This window comes from Rhinatrema bivittatum, chromosome 2 (assembly GCF_901001135.1).
Source record: "Rhinatrema bivittatum chromosome 2, aRhiBiv1.1, whole genome shotgun sequence".
In the NCBI taxonomy this organism is placed as follows: domain Eukaryota; kingdom Metazoa; phylum Chordata; class Amphibia; order Gymnophiona; family Rhinatrematidae; genus Rhinatrema; species Rhinatrema bivittatum.
The window spans coordinates 425944854-425964442 of NC_042616.1; the positions used below are offsets into that span (position 1 = coordinate 425944854).

The following is a 19589-nucleotide window of genomic DNA, read 5'->3' on the forward strand; positions in this document are numbered from 1 at the left end:
ACCTTCTACATCTTTGGCTTATGCAAGGGTGTGGAAGGTTTTTGAATCTTGGTGTAATGAGCATCAAGTAGATCCAGTTCACTCTTCGGTATCCGATATTTTATCTTTTTTACAAGATGGTTTAGCCAAGGGTTTGTCCTGTAGTTCCTTACGGGTACAAGTAGCAGCGCTTGGATGTTTTCGTGGTAAGGTTCAGGGATTATCCTTGGCTGCGCATCCGGATGTAGCGCGTTTTCTCAAAGGTGCGCAACATCTACGTCCTCCATTTCGGAATACTTGTCCTGCTTGGAGTTTGAATTTGGTTCTTAGGGCTCTGTGTTCGGCTCCCTTTGAACCTCTCAATCATGCGACTTTGAAGGATCTCACATTGAAGGTGGTGTTTCTTGTGGCCATTTCTTCAGCTCGTAGAATTTCAGAGTTGCAGGCCTTGTCTTGCAGAGAGCCTTTTCTTAGAATTTCTGATACAGGAATTTCATTACGGACTGTACCATCTTTTTTACCTAAGGTAGTATCTTCTTTCCATTTAAATCAGTCCATAGAGTTTCCGGCTTTTCCGTCTTTAGATCATTTGGATCCTTCCTCTAGTGATCTTAAAAAATTGGATGTACGACGAGCTCTGTTGCGTTATCTTGAAGTTACAAACAATTTTCGATTGTCTGATCATTTGTTTGTTTTGTGGAGTGGCCCTCGCAAAGGTCATAAGGTTTCGAAGGCTGCAATTGCTCGTTGGTTAAAAGAGACAATTCATTCAGCTTATCTTCTAGCTCGTCATGACCTTCCTGAAGGGTTGAGAGCTCATTCTACTAGGTCACAGGCTACCTCTTGGGCAGAATGTCAGTCAGTTTCTCCTCAGGAGATTTGTAAAGCAGCGACTTGGAAGTCGTTGCATACTTTTGCTCGTCATTACAGCTTGGATGTTCACGCTCCAAGTTCGGCAGCCTTCGGAGAGAATGTTCTCCGAGCGGGACTCTCTGGGTCCCACCCTAATTGAATCAGCTCTGGTACATCCCAGGGTCTGGACTGATCCAGGTACGTACAGGGAAAGGAAAATTGGTTCTTACCTGCTAATTTTCGTTCCTGTAGTACCATGGATCAGTCCAGACGCCCACCCTTTATGTCTGTGTATTATATTTGTCTTTTCGGAGAGTCCACTCGTTCACTGTTTGGGTGATTAAACTGCCTTTCATGCTGTCTATTTTTCTTAATATTTTCTTGTTTATTCCCAAGATTTTTTGGGGGATTCTGCTTCCATTTAGGACTTGTGAATTGGAAATTCGTTCTCCTATTTAGATAGCTAGTTAATATGTTAGTAGTTACATTTCTGCTTTGATACTGCTCAATACTGATTGACTGCAGGTGGTGCTCCAGGGGATACGTCAGAGTCATTAGAATGTTTTCTCTGCCTCCCTCTGCTGGATTGGTGACATAACCCAGGGTCTGGACTGATCCATGGTACTACAGGAACGAAAATTAGCAGGTAAGAACCAATTTTCCTTTAATTGAACCTTTAGTGCATAAAGGCCTTTAATTAGGAGATAGCAAGAACCCCGCTGGGATTCATGGGAGTTCTGAAAAATGAATCCAGCCAAGTATATGTAAAGATGTGTATGGTATAATATGACTGTATTAGTTATGCTTCAGCGGTGTTAGGGAGCTGCATTAAATCTATTAAGGTTTTCTTTTCTTGAACCTCTTCCCAAATCTCTGATGGCCATGACTTTGGAATCCCAAGGCAGAGATTTTTCAAGCTGTGTAATGATATTTGAGTAAATGAGCTGGCTCAAGCATGTCACCATTTCTGACAGGACTCTCTTGGTGCATTAACTTTCCATTTTTTTTGCATCTAGCCATGCTGTACCACATTCTGCATCCTCTGGAGCAGATCAGATTTGTGGTTACTTCCTGTGTAGTGTGCTTGCCAATGACCTGAAAGCAGGCTATAGCAACTCTGCACTCCTCCATTAGTTTTCTTGTGCAAGCTGTTTTCGGGAGTTTGGTGCACTCTGATTTCATGATTCTTGCCCGTCTCAGGTATTTTCCTTGACCTGATGCACCTAAAGAAGGATGGGGGATTTGACATTGCCCTTTTTTACCGAGACATTATCAACATCTCTGAGGATGAGAACCTGGGGGTGCAGTTCCAGGAGTCAGCAAAGCTGGAGGACCTCATGAAGAAAGTACGAGCCAAGGAAAACAGGAAGCGTGCTCTGTGCAGGTGAGTGGGAAGTGCAGGAGGTTGTGCAAGGCTAAGAAAAACAGTTTCCTCTTTGTGTGGTACGATAGTTCCGAAGTGCATGTGGTAAATGTTCATATGCTGCCTGCCTGAGTGATCTTTAACCCCCTTCAGTACTGAGTTATTTGGGAAAGACTTGCCTCACAGACTGATGATATTTTCTCCTCATGCAGAAATGAACTATAAATCTGTCCCTCTCGTTTTCCTGGTACTTGTAGTTCACCGTTCCCTGTACTTATCAGATCAGTTCAAACTCCTGAATGAGTCTGATCTCTGGAGGCTAGAGTGGCAGACTGGGAGGAGGTGAGGCAGACAGAGAGGTACATTGACGAGACCTTCAGGGACATAGTAGCCAAGTCCCAAATCCAGTCTGGCAGCCCCAGTGCTGCCTTGGATCAGAAAGGCCTCCCAGGTGAAGAACATCATCCTGGTGTAGCAGGAATTCCCTGTACGTACCAGGATCAGTCCAGACTGCTGGGTTATGCCCCCACTCCAGCAGATGGAGTCAGAGACAACTGAAAAAAGGCACCCCTCTTAATTACCTGGTGTGCCACCTGCGTCCTCTTCAGTATCTCTCTGACTCCAGCAGATGCAAAGGCATGACCTACGGTCCTGATTCTTTCTAAGTGTATCTTTTACTTGTATAACCAGGTTTGGTTTTATTTAATTTTCTTTTCTATTACCTTTGACTAGATCAATTAAAATATTTACACAGACTTTAAAAAAAAAAAAAAAAAAAATCTCTCAGGCAGGCTAGGCAGGGTGTTGCCCTAAAACCTTATACCCAGAGTTTTTGGCTGCTAGCCCGGTGTGGAGGAGACTATTTACTGGTGGGCCGGTCACTTTTCTCCTACTTTAGTCCTACCTTGACCCATATTTAAAAAAAAATAAAAAATAAATAAATTATATATATATATATATATATATATAAAAAGGGGGAAGTATTCATTTTCTTCACAGAGGTTCTTCCTCTGTTTGCCTGTGACATAAAAAAAAACCAAACCAAAACAAAAAACCGAATACTAAATAAATTTATTACAAGGTAGTGGATATTTATATATTTTCAAATCACTTACTTGTGCCTGCTATATTTCCCCGGGCCTCTGGAGGGGGTGGAATTGTTCACCCGGTTCACAGTTTTAAAATCGCGCCGTTTTCATGCCGCGGGGGCATACTTGTATTGCTTGTGGTGATTCGGGGAGCCGGCTCTCCCGCGAGGGTCTCTGTTCCCGGTGTCTTCCCGGGGGTGAGGGACCCTCAAGGAAGACGATGTCAGCCAGAACCTCCTGAATTCATAGCGCCTCAGAAGCGCCGGCAGCCAAATGTTTTCGTTCAAGCTCCCTCGAGGGCTCAGCGGTGGCCATCTTGAATGCATCGGCAGCCGATGCAGAGCAATGCTGGGAAGAAGGGGAGGATCCTTCTTTCTCCCCACCAGAGTTAAGCCCCGAGAAACAGCGCGATTTGACTTCTAATGCTGCTCCTTCCTCAAATTCAGCTCCTGAGGGAATTTAAAAAAAACAACCACCTTTTTCAACTCAGTTTGTTCTATTAATGCATAAGGCCTACCTGGAGGCTGAAGCAGCTCTATCTAATATAGGGGCAGTTCCTATCAATCCTGTACCCTCGACTTCGGGCTTGGGAATTTCAGGATCAGCGGTCCCTATTACTGCTGCAGGCTCCGGGATTCCCATATCCTCAGCACCTGTAGGTCTTTCCCTGACAGACCTAGCAAACGCGGATGTTAATAGGGATATAGATTCTACTACCCCAATGGAAGGAGATGATCCGCAGGTGCTCCGGTTATTCAGTAAAGAAGAATTGGATCCTCTGATTCCGCATGTACTAGGTGAGTTGGAAATTCCTTTACCATCTCAGATTTCAGACCCTTCTCAGGGGGATTTGGTTTTGTCCGGTCTATGTTCCCCTCCCCAAACTTTTCCTTTTCATCCGAAACATTTTCAAATAGTTTCTAAAGAATGGGATTCTCCAGAAGCAACCTTAAGGGTTAGTAGAGCCATGGATAAGCTCTATCCTTTACCCTTGGAATCTTTGGATTTGCTTAAAATTCCTCAGGTTGACTCTGCGATTACGGCCGTAGTCAAACATACTACAATTCCCGTTAAGGGAGGAACGGCCCTGAAGGATCTTCAGGACAGAAAATTGGAGATTTTACTTAAACGCATTTTTGAAGTTTCGGCTTTGGGGGTAAGGGCTGCAGTTTGCAGCAGCTTTATGCAGAGGGCCACCTTACGATGGGTTCAACAGTTGCTGACATCTCAGGAACTTTCTCCTGAGGAGACTGATCAGGCGAACCGCATGGAGTCAGCGGTTGCCTACACGGCTGACACATTATACGATCTCCTTAGAACTTCTGCTCGCACAATGTCCTCGGCAGTTTCCGCTAGAAGGCTTTTATGGCTCTGCCATTGGGCGGCAGATTCTACCTCTAAGTCTCAGCTGGGTTCCTTCCCTTTTAAGGGTAAGCTTTTGTTTGGAGAACAGCTAGAACAACTTATCAAGGACCTTGGAGACAATAAAGTTTATAAACTCCCAGAAGACAAGCCTAATTCTTCTCGGTTTGCAGGTACCTTCCGGGGACGCTTTCGGGGTCGTTTTCGTGCTGGAAGGGGGACTCCCTTCGTTTCACGACAGATTCCTTCCCGGACTCAAGCATGGACACATTCCTTTCGTGGCAGGCGATCTCAGCGTGGTGGGACCTCGCACACCTTTGCCCCTCCTAAGTCTTCCCAATGAAGGGACGCCGACCCATTCCTTCATCCCAAAGATCGGGAGACGTCTCTCCCAATTTTAGGAGGAGTGGGTCCTAGACATTATAAGTCACGGCTATGCTTTGGATTTTGTTCGCCCACTTCGAAATTGTTCTCTGATATCTCCAGGCGGTTCTCGGGAAAAGCAACAGGTTATTCTCCAGACATTATCTCGATTGAGAGCGCTGGGGGCTATAGTCCCAGTTCCATCAGCCGAACGTCGGACCGGTCATTACTCCATTTACTTCGTGGTTCCGAAGAAGGAGAATTCCTTTCGTCCGATATTGGACTTGAAAAAGGTCAGTCTTCACTTACGAATTCCAAAATTCCGTAAGGAGACCTTGAGGTCCGTAATTGCAGCCGTCCACAAGGGAGAGTGTTTGGCTTCTTTGGACTTAGCGGAAGCTTATCTTCACATAGGAATTCAAAAACACCATCAAAAGTTTCTACGGTTCATGGTACTAGGAGAACATTACCAGTTCTGTGCACTTCCTTTTGGCCTAGCGACGGCTCCACGTGTATTCACCAAAGTGATGGTAGTGGTGGCCGCGAGTCTACGACGGGAAGGAGTACTGGTGCATCCCTACCTGGACGACTGGTTGATTCGCGCAAAGTCGGAAGAACTTTGCAAGGCAGCGGTACAATCAGTCTTGCTTCGTCTTCGCTCGCTAGGATGGGTGGTCAACTTTGCCAAAAGTCAACTGATTCCGTCCCAAGTTCTGGAATTTCTGGGAGCATGCTTCGATACAGCACTCGGAAAGGTTTTTTTTTCCGCTTGGGCGCATGGAAAAGTTGATGTCCCAGGTAAGAAACCTTTTGATTCTGCCTTTACCAACGGCATGGGATTATTTACAGGTTCTTGGTTCTATGGCATCTACCCTGGCATTGGTTCCGTGGGCTTTTGCTCATTTACGACCCTTACAGAAGGCCCTTCTTTCTCGATGGGACCCCAAGTCGGAGGAGTTTCACATGCCCTTACCATTGCTGGAACCAGCAAGATCCAGCCTCCAATGGTGGTTGGTTCCACATCATTTGCTTCAGGGTGTGGACCTGGAAACTCCTCATTGGATTATAGTCACGACGGATGCCAGCCTGACGGGTTGGCGAGAGGTTTGTCAGTCCCGATCGATACAGGGACAATGGTCCCCGTTCCAAGCGATTTGGTCCATCAATCGCCTAGAAACCAGGGCTGTCAGATTGGCCCTATACCAATTTCTACCGATGGTTCGTCACCAAGTGGTCAGGGTACTTTCCAACAACGCAACCACAGTCGCTTACATCAACCGTCAAGGAGGAACCAGGAGCCACCCGGTAGCCTCCAAAGCAGCCAAATTGATGTCTTGGGCGGAACGTCACCTATCTCGCATAGCAGCGTCGCATATAGCCGGGGTGGACAATATTCAGGCGGATTTCCTCAGCAGGCAATGGCTAGATCCCGGAGAATGGAAACTCTCCGCAGCGATGCGAGGGTGTTCCTCGCCTGGATCTCATGGCAACTCGCCTAAACACCAAAGCGGCTCGGTTTTTCAGCCGCAGAAGAGAACACGGCTCAGAAGGGGTGGATGCTCTGGTTCTTCCGTGGCTACAGAACATTCTTCTATATGTGTTTCCTCCATGGCCTTTAGTGGGCAAGATTCTTCGACGCATAGAATATCACCGGGGGCCAGTTATTCTGGTAGCCCCGGAGAGGCCGAGACGGCCGTGGTTTGCGGACCTCATCAACCTACAGGTGGATGGTCCTCTACGTCTCGGTCATTTGCCGAAGCTACTACGTCAAGGTCCGGTATTTTTCGATCAGGTGGATCACTTTTGTCTTGCGGCCTGGCTTATGAGAGGAGATAGTTAAGGAAGAAGGGATATCCCGAGGCAGTTATTACTACTCTTTTGCGGGCTCGTAAGACGTCTACATCTCTTACCTATGTTAGAGTGTGGAAGGTTTTTGACTCCTGGTGTAGCAGGTTGAAGGTGTCTCTGCGGAAGGCCACCATAGTCCATATTCTCGCCTTCCTTCAGGATGGTTTGAAGAAAGGTTTGGCCTATAGTTCGCTTAGAGTACAGGTATCGGCCCTGGGTTGTTTGCGTGGTAAGATTGACAGATCTTCAATTGCTTGTCATCCTGATGTGGTTCGTTTCTTACGAGGAGCTAAACATTTAAACCCGCCAGTATGGGCTGTTTGCCCTTCATGGAACTTGAACTTGGTTTTACACGGTCTTTGTAATGCTCCCTTCGAACCTCTTAAATGGGCAACTTTAAAGGATTTGACCCTTAAATTGGTTTTTCTGGTGGCTATTTGTTCGGCTAGACGTGTTTCAGAGCTCCAAGCTTTATCTTGTAGGGAGCCGTTTCTGCGTATTTCGGATTCCGGCATTTCTCTCCGCACGGTGCCTTCCTTTCTTCCAAAGGTAGTCTTGGCTTTCCATGTCATTCAGTCTGTGGAGTTACCAGCCTTTTCTGACGTGGATAAAAACTCTCCTCAAGGTCGGGAACTGCGGAAGCTAGATGTTCAAAGGGTACTTCTTCGCTACTTGGAGGTTACTAATCCTTTTTGGCTATCTGATCACCTTTTCGTTTATGGGGTGGTCCGAAGAAAGGTAGTAAGGCTTCCAAGACCACTATTGCTCGGTGGTTGAAAGATGCGATTGCTTCCACGTACATATGTCACGGACGGCCAGTGCCAGATGGGCTTAAAGCTCATTCTATACTGTCACAAGCGACGTCGTGGGCGGAAAGCCAATGTTTTTCTCCTGAAGAAATCTGCAGGGCAGCGACTTGGAAATCATTGCACTCTTTTGCTAAACACTATCGTCTAGATGTCCGAGCTCCGGATGACGATTCTTTTGGCAGCAGTGTGCTTCGAGCGGGACTCTCTGGGTCCCACCCCATTTAAGACAGTTTGGGTACATCCCAGCAGTCTGGACTGATCCTGGTACGTACAGGGAAAGGAAAATTAGTTTCTTACCTGATAATTTTCGTTCCTATAGTACCAAGGATCAGTCCAGATGCCCGCCCAGTGAGTTTTTAGTTCTTTTAATAGAGTCCGCTCGTCGATATTTCTCTTTCCCTTTTTTTCTTCCAAATAGGTTCCTACAGACGACTTTTCTACAGTTTCTCCAGGCTAGTTGCCTTTTTGTTCCAATGTTCGTTTAAATGTTATCTTCAATCTGTTTGCCTAAGGCAGTTTTTCCTTGATCTAGTCATTTGTTATGGAATTTTCTGCTTTGTTATTAATTATACTGAAGAGGACGCAGGTGGCACACCAGGTAATTAAGAGGGGTGCCTTTTTTCAGTTGTCTCTGACTCCATCTGCTGGAGGGGGGGCATAACTCAGCAGTCTGGACTGATCCTTGGTACTACAGGAACGAAAATTATCAGGTAAGAAACTAATTTTCCTGTGATCCTGTAGCAAGGACTTGCTCTCCAGGTAATGTGTTGTCCTCTCACACTGAAGACAAGTCTCCCAGGGCTACTGCCCAGGAGAGAAGGGTTAGGCCGGCCATCATAGTTGGTAATTCAATTATTAGAAATGTAGATAGCAGGGTGGCTGGTGGACATGAGGACCGCCTGGTAACATGCCTGCATGGTGCGAAGGTGGCAGACCTCACGCATCACCTAGATAGGATTATAGATAATGCTGGGGAGGAACCGGCTGTCATGGTACAGGACAGGAAAATGTGGGAGAGTGGTTCTGGAAGCCAAATTTAGGATTTTAGGTAGAAAGCTGAAATCCAGAACCTCAAGGTTAGCATTCTCTGAAATGCTTCCTGTTCCACGTGCAGGTCCCCAGAGGCAGGCAGATCTCCGGAGTTTCAATACGTGGATGAGATGATGGTGCAGGGAAGACTGATTCAGTTTTGTAAGGGACTGGGGAAACTTTTGGGGAAGGGGGAGACTTTTCCGAAAGGATGGGCTCCACCTTAAACAGAGTGGAACCAAGCTGCTGGCACAAACGTTTGAAAAGGAGATAGAGCAGCTTTTAAACTAGAACAAGGGGGAAAACTGATAGTCACTCAGCAGTGCATGGTTCAGAGGAATATATCCTTGAAGGATACTAATGAAACAGGAGAGTTAGGGCATCCCAACAGAGAGGTTCCAATAAAAGCAAACATAGTCCATGTGCCTATATGTAAAAAATCACCTGAGCCAAAGATTTCCAAATTATCCCTATCAACTGAAAAGCAGGTTGTTAATACAAATACAATGCCTCGTTTAATTTGTATATAAGTTCCTTTGCATACTTAACCCTAACTTGAATGCAAAAAGTTGTAATTCTGCTGTTGACTCTCTCTTCCTTTGTATTTTGTATATTACCCAGTTAGCCCCTCCCTTGTTCATTGTAATTTCCTTTCTCAGTTGACTGTAAACCGACATGATGTGTCCTACGAATGCCGGTATAAAAAAGTGTTAAAATAAAAATAAATAAAATAAACAAACAAAAAACACACTTTGAAATGTCTGTATGCCAATGCCAGATGTCTAAGATTGGGAGAGTAAGAGTGTATAGCAGTAAATGAGATTGACATAATTGGCATCACAGAGACCTGGTGGAAGGAGTATAACCAATGCTCAGTAGAATCTATATGGGTAGAAATCCCATGTGTGTTGGGTAAGAGTATAGTGATAGGAGTATACTACTATCCACCTGGACAAATTGGTCAGACAGATGAAATGTTAAGAGAAATCAGGGAAGCTAACCAATTTGGCAGTGCAGTAATAATGGGAGATTTCAATTACCCCAATGTTGACTGGGTAAATGTAACATCAGGACATGCTAGAGACATAAAGTTCCTGGATGTAATAAACGACTGCTTCATGAAGCAATTGGTTCAGGAACCAACGAGAGAGGGAGCTATTTTAGATTTAATTCTTAGTGGAACGCAGGATTTGGTTAGAGAGATAACAGTAGTGGGGCCATTTGGCAATAGTGATCATAACATGATCAAATCTAAACTAATAACTGGAAGGGGGACAATAAGTAAATCTACAGCTCTAACACTAAATTTTCAAAAGGGAAACTTTGATAAAAGGAGGAAAATAGTTAGAAAAAACTGAAAAGTGCAGCTGCAAAGGTTAAAAGTGTTCAACTGGTATGGTCAGTGTTTGAAAATACAATCCTAGACGCGCAGTCCAGATGTATTACACTCATTAAGAAAGGTGGAAGGATGGCAAAACAATTACCGGCATGGTTAAAAGGCGAGTTGAAAGAGGCCATTTTAGCCAAAAAAAATCCTTCAAAAATTGGAAGAAAGATCCATCTGAAGAAAATAGGAAAAAGCATAAGCATTGTCAAGTTAAGTGTAAAACATTGATAAGACAGGCGAAGAGAGAATTTGAAATGAAGTTGGCCGTAGAGGCAAAAACTCATAATAAAAACTTTTAAAAATATATCCAAAGCAAGAAACCTGTGAGGGAGTTGGTTGCAGAAAGACAAAATTAATTTTTTGCTTCTGTGTTTACTAATGAGGATGTTGGGGAGATACCAGTTCCAGAGATGGTTTTCAAGGGTGATGAGTTAGATGAACTGAACCAAATCACTGTGAACCTGGAAGATGTAGTAGGCCAGATAGACAAACTAAAGTGTAGCAAATCACCTGGACCCGATGGTATGCATCCTCGGGTTCTGAAGGAACTCAAAAATGAAATTTCTGATCTATTAGTTAAAATTTGTAGCCTATTGTTAAAATCATCCATTGTACCTGAAGATTGGCCAATGTAACCCCAATATTTAAAAAGGGCTCCAGGGGTGATCCGGAAAACTATAGACTAGTGAGCCTGACTTCAGTGCCGGGAAAAATAGTAGAAACTATTCTAAAGATCAAAATCACAGAGCATATAGAAAGTCATGATCCTTGTACGTACCCGGATCGTTCAGACTGCTGGGTTATGCCTCCCTTCCAGCAGGTGGAGAACAAACTGAAAAGGCACCCCCTGATAACCCAGTGTGCCATCTGCGATCCTTCAGTATTTCCCTGACTCCAGCAGGTGGAAGACAGCATAACCTGCGGTCCTGGTCTTACTAAATTAATTCTTGTTTATTCAATGTCATCAGCGGTGGCAACGAGGAGATTGCTTTGGCTGCGCCATTGGTCAGCAGATGCTTCCTCCAAGTCTCAGTTGGTTCCTTCCCTTTTAAAGGAAAGCTTATATTTGGGACAATCTAGAACAGCTTATCAAGGATTTGGAGGAGAACAAGGTTTCCCTGTACGTACCAGGATCAGTCCAGACTGCTGGGTTATGCCTCCCTTCCAGCAGATGGAGTCAGAGAGAAACTGAAAAGGCACCTCCTATATACCCTGGTGCGCCACCTGCGATCCCTCAGTATATCTCTGACTTCAGCAGATGAGAGAGCATAACCTGCGGTCCTGATCTCCTCTAAATTGGGAGGGGTTCCTCGGTCAGGTTTGATTTCAATTTTGTGGGGAACCCTAGGACTAGATCAATTAAAAAAAAAAAAAAAAAAGACTCAAACAAGTGCCTTAGCAGGCCAGGCAGGGCATTGCCCTAGAGCCTTTCCCGGAGTGTCTTGCCCCCTTACCCAGTGAGAGGAGGGGGAGGATTAATCGGTGGGGCGGTCACTCTCCCCCTCCGCCTCCAGAGACTCATAATTCCTCGGAGAAGATATGGCAGAGGGGTATTCTTAATTGGCAGCCCTCTGCAGGCTCTCAGGTTTTCTAATAAAGTTTATTAAAAAAAAAAAAAGATAGAAAAACGAGGTGTTGTCCCCTGCCTGCTTCCTCACTTGGGTCTCCGGAGGGGGTGGCCTGCCACCCGGTCCCGATTGGCGCCGTTCGCGCTCCGTTTTCCCACCGCTTCAGGATGCCAAGGGGGACTGCCTGTACCGCGTGTGAGGAGGCGGGGCTTCTGCTCTCGCACGAAGGCCTCTGTTCCCGATGCATTCCCGGGAACAAGGGGCCTTCGCGGGGAGCGGCCCCGAGGGAAAAACCTCTGCTGCCGCGACAGACAGTCTCGGGCAGGCAGCGGCATGGCTCGCTCCCGATATCGGGGGCGGCGGCCATCTTGCCCTCTTCCGTGCAGGCAGCGGCCTTGTTAGAGCAGGAGGGGAGTGAAGTGGATTCAATATAGGATGAAGAGGATCTTCCTCCTCGGTCTCCTCCGGACCTTAGCCCCTACCGACCCCGCGATTTACAAGGGGAGCTTAATTTACGGCCTTTGGGCACAAAGGGAGGTCCTTTGAAGAGGACACATCCTTTTTCATCTCAGTTTGTACTATTGCTGCATAAGGCTTACATGGAAGCCGAGGCTGAGTGGGAGCAGGGGGTCCCTATCCCCGATAAATGTTGTAAGCCTTCTTCAGGTCAGGTTGGCCTAGAATTGGGTGGTTCTGGTCCAGTTCCAGCTCCTAGGCCTTCTCCCAGTGCAGCTCCCAGGCCTTCCCCCAGCGCAGATGCGGATCCGTTATCCCTGGGATCGCACTCTCCGGATGCAGGGATTGACATGGCGGCTGCGGATTCAGTAGAAGGGGATGACCCCCAGGTGCTTCGGTTATTCCGCAAGGAGGAGCTGGATCCTTTAATCACGCATGTCCTTCAGGAGCTGGGGATTCCGGTGCCGCAGGCAGAATCCGATTCCTTGCCAGGGGACTTAGAGTTGTCCGGGCTCCGTGCGCCGGCATATACATTTCCTTTTCATCATAAGCTGTTTCAGATTGTATCCCGGGAATGGGATACTCCGGAGGCTACTTTGAGAGTCAGCTGGGCTATGGATAAGAACATAAGAACATAAGAAAATGCCATACTGGGTCAGACCAAGGGTCCATCAAGCCCAGCATCCTGTTTCCAACAGTGGCCAATCCAGGCCATAAGAACCTGGCAAGTACCCAAAAACTAAGTCTATTCCATGTAACCATTGCTAATGGCAGTGGCTATTCTCTAAGTGAACTTAATAGCAGGTAATGGACTTCTCCTCCAAGAACTTATCCAATCCTTTTTTAAACACAGCTATACTAACTGCACTAACCACATCCTCTGGCAACAAATTCCAGAGTTTAATTGTGCGTTGAGTAAAAAATAACTTTCTCCGATTAGTTTTAAATGTGCCCCATGCTAACTTCATGGAGTCCCCCCTAGTCTTTCTACTATCCGAAAAAGTAAATAACCGATTCACATCTACCCGTTCTAGACCTCTCATGATTTTAAACACCTCTATCATATCCCCCCTCAGTCGTCTCTTCTCCAAGCTGAAAAGTCCTAACCTCTTTAGTCTTTCCTCATAGGGGAGTTGTTCCATTCCCCTTATCATTTTGGTAACCCTTCTCTGTACCTTCTACCCGCTCCCTCTTGATTCCTTGGAGCTCCTTAAGGTGCTCCTTAAGGTGCCTAAAGTGGATTCGGCGGTCACAGCCATTGCTAAGCATACCACCATCCCAGTGACAGGGGGCACGGCTCTTAAGGACCTTCAAGATCGGAAATTGGAAGTCTTGCTTAAGCGAATTTTTGAGGTTTCAGCTTTGGGAGTGCGGGCTGCAGCTTGCAGTTGCATGGAGCAGAGGGCTACCCTCCGCTGGGTACAACAGCTATTAACGGCTCAGGATTTGCTTCCGGAGGAAGCTGAACAAGCTAACCTTATGGAGTCGACGGTGGCTTATGCTGCAGATGCCTTGTATGACCTCTTACGCACCTCGGCCCATTCCATGGCTTCGGCAGTTTCAGCACGACGGCTACTATGGCTGCGTCATTGGGCGGCAGATGCCTCTTCCAAGGCGCAGCTAGGTTCTTTTCCATTTCGAGGTAAACTTTTGTTTGGGGACGAGTTGGAGCAACTTATTCGCTCGCTGGGGGAGAACAAGGTGTTCAAGTTACCGGAGGACAAGCCCAAATCCTTTCGTGCTACGGGTGCCTTCCATGGCCGTTTTCGAAATCAACGCTGGTTTCGCTCCGGGAGGGGTTCATCTCATATACCCCGAGACAACCACCCGCACAATCGCAAGCGTGGACCCATTCCTTTCGCGGCAGACGGCCATCGCACATTGGCGCGTCCCACAGCTTTGCCAACAATAAGACGACACAATGAGGGGACACTGGCCCATCCCTCCGTGCCGGAAGTCGGGGGACGACTCTTCCACTTTTGGGAGGAATGGGCTAGGATTACTTCCGACCAGTGGGTTCTCGACATTATAAACCATGGCTACGCTTTGGATTTTGCACGACCCTTGCACGATCTGTTCCTCATTTCTCCCAGCGGGTCTCCGGCAAAGCAGCAGGTGATTTCTCAGACACTAGTGCGGCTGCAGGCCCTGGGGGCTATAGTTCCGGTGCCAATAGCCAAACCATGGACAGGTCGCAACTCGGTTTACTTCATCGTTCCCAAGAAGGAGGGCACTTTTCGTCCAATACTGGATTTAAAGCAGGTCAACAGAGCATTACGGGTACTGCGCTTCAGGATGGAGACCTTATTTTCAGTCATTGCAGCAGTCCACAAAGGTGAATTTTTGGCCTCTTTGGATCTAACAGAGGCCTACCTACACATAGGGATCCAGGAATTTCATCAGCGGTTTCTTCGGTTCATGATCCTGGGATCCCATTACCAATTCTGTGCCCTGCCGTTCGGTCTAGCAACGGCCCCGAGAGTCTTCACCAAGGTAATGGTGGTGGTAGCAGCGAGCCTTCGGAGGGAAGGCATATTGGTACACCCGTACTTGGACGACTGGCTCATTCGGGCGAAATCACGAATACTCTGCGAGGAGGCAGTAAGGGCAGTCCTAAATCATCTGAGTTCCCTTGGCTGGGTGGTAAACCGGTCCAAGAGCAAGCTGACGCCATCCCAGAGTTTAGAGTTTCTGGGAGCCCTCTTCGACACCAGATTGGGCAGGGTTTTCCTGCCGCAGGCGAGGATGGAGCATCGAATGGCACAGGTTCTTCGGCTATTAGCTCTTCCCTTGCCAGTGGCGTGGGATTACTTGCAAGTTCTTGGGTATATGGCGTCCACTCTGGAGTTAGTTCCTTGGGCTTTTGCGTATATGCGACCTTTACAGAGAGCACTCCTTTCACGGTGAGACCCCAAGTCCAAGGAGTTCGGGTTGCCTTTACAGCTTCTAGACCCGGCCAGGTCCAGTCTGCATTGGTGGTTGGTGCCGGCGCACTTGCGACAGGGGGTGGATTTGGAGCCCTCTCAGTGGATCATCGTCACGACGGATGCCAGCCTGACAGGTTGGGGGGCAGTCTGCCAGTCTCCGTCTGCCCAGGGGCTTTGGACGCCCCTTCAGACAAGGTGGTCCATCAATCGTCTGGAAACCAGGGCGGTTCGCCTGGCGTTACAGCGTTTTCTCCCACTGGTACAGCATCGAGCAGTTCGGATTTTGTCCGACAATGCGACTACGGTGGCTTATATAAATCGCCAAGGGGGTACCAGGAGTCAGCTTGTGGCTACCGAAGCAAGCAAGTTGATGGATTGGGCGGAGAAACACCTACTTCGCATAGCGGCGACACACATAGCTGGAGTCGACAACAATCAGGCGGATTATCTCAGCAGTCAGCGGCTAGATCCGGGGGAATGGGAACTGTCACAGGAGGCACTAATGCTCATCATTCAAAGATGGGGGACTCCTCGATTGTACCTCATGGCGACTTATTCGAATGCGAAGGCAGCGCGCTTCTTCAGTCGCAGAAGAGAACACGGGTCTGAAGGGGTGGACGCGTTGGTTCTTCCATGGCCCACTCATGTTCTTCTTTACGTGTTTCCCCCGTGGCCACTGATCGGGAAGGTACTGCGTCGAATCAAGTCTCACAGTGGACCAGTCATCCTCGTGGCTCCGGAGTGGCCAAGGAGACCGTGGTTCGCCGACCTAGTCAACCTAGCAGTGGAAGGCCCCTTGCGTCTCGGTCAACTGCCTCGACTTCTGAGGCAGGGCCCAGTGTTTTTCGATCAGGCCGATCGCTTTTGTCTAGTGTCTTGGCTTATGAGAGGCGGCAATTGAGGAAAAAGGAATATTCAGAGTCAGTCATCACTACTCTTCTTCACGCTCGAAAGCCCTCCACTTCGTTTTCCTACGTGCGAGTATGGAAAGTATTCGATGCTTGGTGTCGTGGGTTGCGTATGTCTCCACGGCAGGCTAAGGTGACTCATATTTTGACCTCCTTGCAGGAGGGTCTGAAGAAAGGGTTATCCTATAATTCCCTCCGAGTACAGATAGCAGCCTTAGGCTGTTATCGCGGCAAGATTGATGGGGTATCCATAGCCATGCACCCTGACGTAGCCCGATTTTTGAAGGGAGTCAAACATTTGCGTCCACCGGTGCAAGCTATCTGTCCCTCTTGGAGTCTGAATTTGGTCCTTTGTGGCCTCTGTACTTCGCCTTTTGAGCTGCTACGGAGAGCTACGCTCAAGGATTTAACTCTTAAAACAGTTTTACTTGTGGCTATTTGTTCAGCTAGGCGAATTTCATAGCTTCAAGCGTTGTCCTGTAGGGAACCTTTTCTCCATATCTCTGATTCGGGGGTCTCGCTTCGCACCGTTCCTTCCTTCTTACCGAAGGTGGTTTCGGCTTTTCATGTCAATCAGACAGTGGAATTGCCAGCCTTCTCCGTGAACGACACTACCACTTCTCGGGGCAAGGAGCTACGGCGGTTGGATGTCCGAAGGGCGCTCTTACAGTACTTAGAAATTACCAATCCTTTTTTATTTATTTATTTATTTATTTATTTATTTATTTATTTATTTATTAAGGCTTTTATATACCGACTTTCTTGATACAAATCAAATCAATTCGGTTTACAATGAACTAAGTAGAATATACAATTAACCAATCAACAAGAGATACAGAGCATACAGTTACATTATAACAAGGAAGCCTTTTCAGTTATCCAATCATCTTTTTGTTTTGTGGAGTGGTCCTAAGAAGGGGACTAAGGCTTCGAAGACTACTATAGCTTGATGGTTAAAGGATGCGATTGCTTCGACTTACATTTGTCAGGGACATGCTGTTCCGGAGGGGCTTAAGGCACACTCTCTTCGATCACAAGCGGCTTCTTGGGCGGAGAGTAGTTTTGTCTCACCTCAAGAAATTTGCCGGGCGGCTGCTTGGAAATCTGTACACACGTTTGCCAGACACTACTGATTGGACGTTAGAGATCCGGCAGTGGAGACGTTTGGCAGCAGTGTGCTTCGAGCGGGACTCTCCAGGTTCCACCCCATTTAGGGCAGCTTGGGTACTTCCCAGCAGTCTGGACTGATCCTGGTATGTACAGGGAAAGGAAAATTAGTTCTTACCTGATAATTTTCGTTCCTGTAGTACCAAGGATCAGTCCAGACGCCCGCCCATAGCAAGATGAGTCCCACACGTATTCTGGTATTTGTTTCCTTTTTATTCCAGTTTTCGAGAGCACTTGGATGTGTGAATTATAGTTATGTACGATGGCATTTTTTCGCCTGGTTTCCTCGTTTTCCAGAAGTTCAGGTTTGAATTGATCTAGTCACGGGTTGTTGCTGTAAATTTTTATCATTCTGCTTTGATATCGATTATACTGAGGGATCGCAGGTGGCGCACCAGGGTATATAGGAGGTGCCTTTTCAGTTTCTCTCTGACTCCATCTGCTGGAAGGGAGGCATAACCCAGCAGTCTGGACTGATCCTTGGTACTACAGGAACGAAAATTATCAGGTAAGAACGAATTTTCCTTTTTAAATTGCCAGAGGACAAGCCCAGGTCTATTTGTCCTTACAATTCTTATAGGGGTCGTTTCCGGGGCCAGCGGCGTTTCCACTCAACTAGAGCCCTGTCCTTTCCTTCGCGGCAGGCTCCATTGAGGTCGCAAGCTTGGGCAAGTTCCTTTCGTGGCAGGTGGCCTCCCCGAGATGGAACATCCCAGGAATTCTCCAACATCAGGTCATCACAATGAAGGTGCACCGGCCCATTCCTCCGTTCCGGTGATTGGGGGCCGTCTCTCTCTTTTTCGAGAGGAATTGGGAATTAAAGAACCCCAGGCTGATTCGGACCACGAGGGAGTGGATCCGGTCATGGAGGACTTCAGGGGATCAGCAAAGGCGTTCCCCCTTCCATAAATCAGTGAAGAATTTAGTGCTCTCGGACTGGGACACTCCAGATACAGGTTTGAAGGATGGTAGAGCCATGAAGAAACTGTATTCATTGCCGGAAGATCTGCGGTGACGAAGAAGACTATTCTGGTGACAGGATCAGCGACACTTAAGGTTATGCAGGATAGGAAGTTGAAGGTACACCTCAAGAAGATGTGTGGTGTCTGCATTGAGCATTCACGCTGCCGTATGCAGTAGGGTTATGCTTCAGGCTGATGGCGCTGGGTAAGCAATTACAATCAGAGAGGACGCTATCCGAGTAGGACTTAAAACAGGCTGAGAGGCTGGAAACTGTGGTGGCCTACGATACAGATGCTTTGTGTGATCTCATATGCACTTCCTCTCGATCTATGATGTCCGCGGTCTCCTAGGAGGCTTCTTTGGTTGAGGAACAGGTCGGCAGAGGTTTGGTCTAAGTCTCAGTTGGGTGGCTTCCCTTTAAGGGGATGCTTCTTTTTGAAGAGGAATTGGAGGAGCTTGTGAAGCATCTTGGGGAAACCAGAGGGCACAAGCTGCTAGAGGACAAGCCAAGGGTTGGCAGAGGTTTCTCTTCGGCATGGGTTCGATTCCGGTCTAACTGACATTTACAGCAGTCTCGTCCTTCGGGAGGAGTCAAAGACAAGGTGCCGGGAGGCAGCAGTCTTGGAATCAGTCCTTTCGAGGCAGGAGACTGACCAGGAATGGTACCAGTCAGGGGGTCTATGGTTCCAAGTCCGCCCAAGGAAGCGGAACCAGCCTGCTCCTCTGTTCCAAGAATCTGAGATCGGTTATCACATTTTCCCGAGGTGTGTGCCAAGATCACATCAGATCAGTGGGTCCTACGTGTGATTGAGCTTGGTTGCGCTTTAGAATTTCCACAGCCCTTAAAGTAGTGATGGCTAACCTATGACACGCGTGTCAGAGGTGACACGCCGAGACGTTTTTGCTGACACGCGCAGCGTTTCATGGACTATTGGGAAATTTTTTGTTTTTTATCGGCTGTGCCGACCCTTTAAAATTAGGTTTTTAGTATCCCCCCACCCTCTGGACCCCTCCACCCCCCCTCCCCAATGCCCCCGGGCGCAGGGAAACTCATTCGGCGCAGCAATAGGCAGGGCCGTGGTGAGGCTCACGTCACCATGGCCTGAAGAAACAGATCGCATTTAAACGCGCTGATGCTCCTCCTCCTTCCTGCCTGTGCGGCCCCGGAAGTAAACGTTGCCGGAGCCGTGTGGGCAGGAAGGAGGTGAAGCATCAGCGCGTGCAGAAGAGGAGCAGCACTTGTGCATACGGGCTGCCGCGAATTCCAAGTCGCAGCAGCCTGAGAAGAGGAAGAGGCCCGGTAGCAGGGTCACCGCGGCCCGGGAAGATCAGGGCCGCTGCAGGGCCCATCCTGCGGCGACCCGCGAAGAAGAGGCCCAGAGGTGAGAGAGAGGCTGAGGGTCTGTAGAGTGTGTGCGTGTATGAGATGAGTTGAGAGATTGTGTGCATGTATGAGATGAGTTGAGAGTGAGGACCTGAATGTTTGCAGAGACAGCATGTGCTTGAGCAAGACAGCATGT

At 47.8% G+C, this 19589-nt stretch overlaps 1 protein-coding gene across 4 annotated transcripts in view; it reads left to right on the forward strand.

The window, feature by feature from the left end:
- The window catches only part of XRCC6 (X-ray repair cross complementing 6), a 145265-nt gene that overhangs the window by 53109 nt on the left and 72567 nt on the right, over positions 1 to 19589 (forward strand). For all 4 annotated transcript variants that reach the window (XM_029590263.1, XM_029590265.1, XM_029590264.1 and 1 more), the window contains one exon: positions 2032 to 2215. In XM_029590263.1, coding sequence (XP_029446123.1) covers positions 2032 to 2215 — 184 coding nt within the window. The remainder of the gene's footprint in view (positions 1 to 2031; positions 2216 to 19589) is intronic.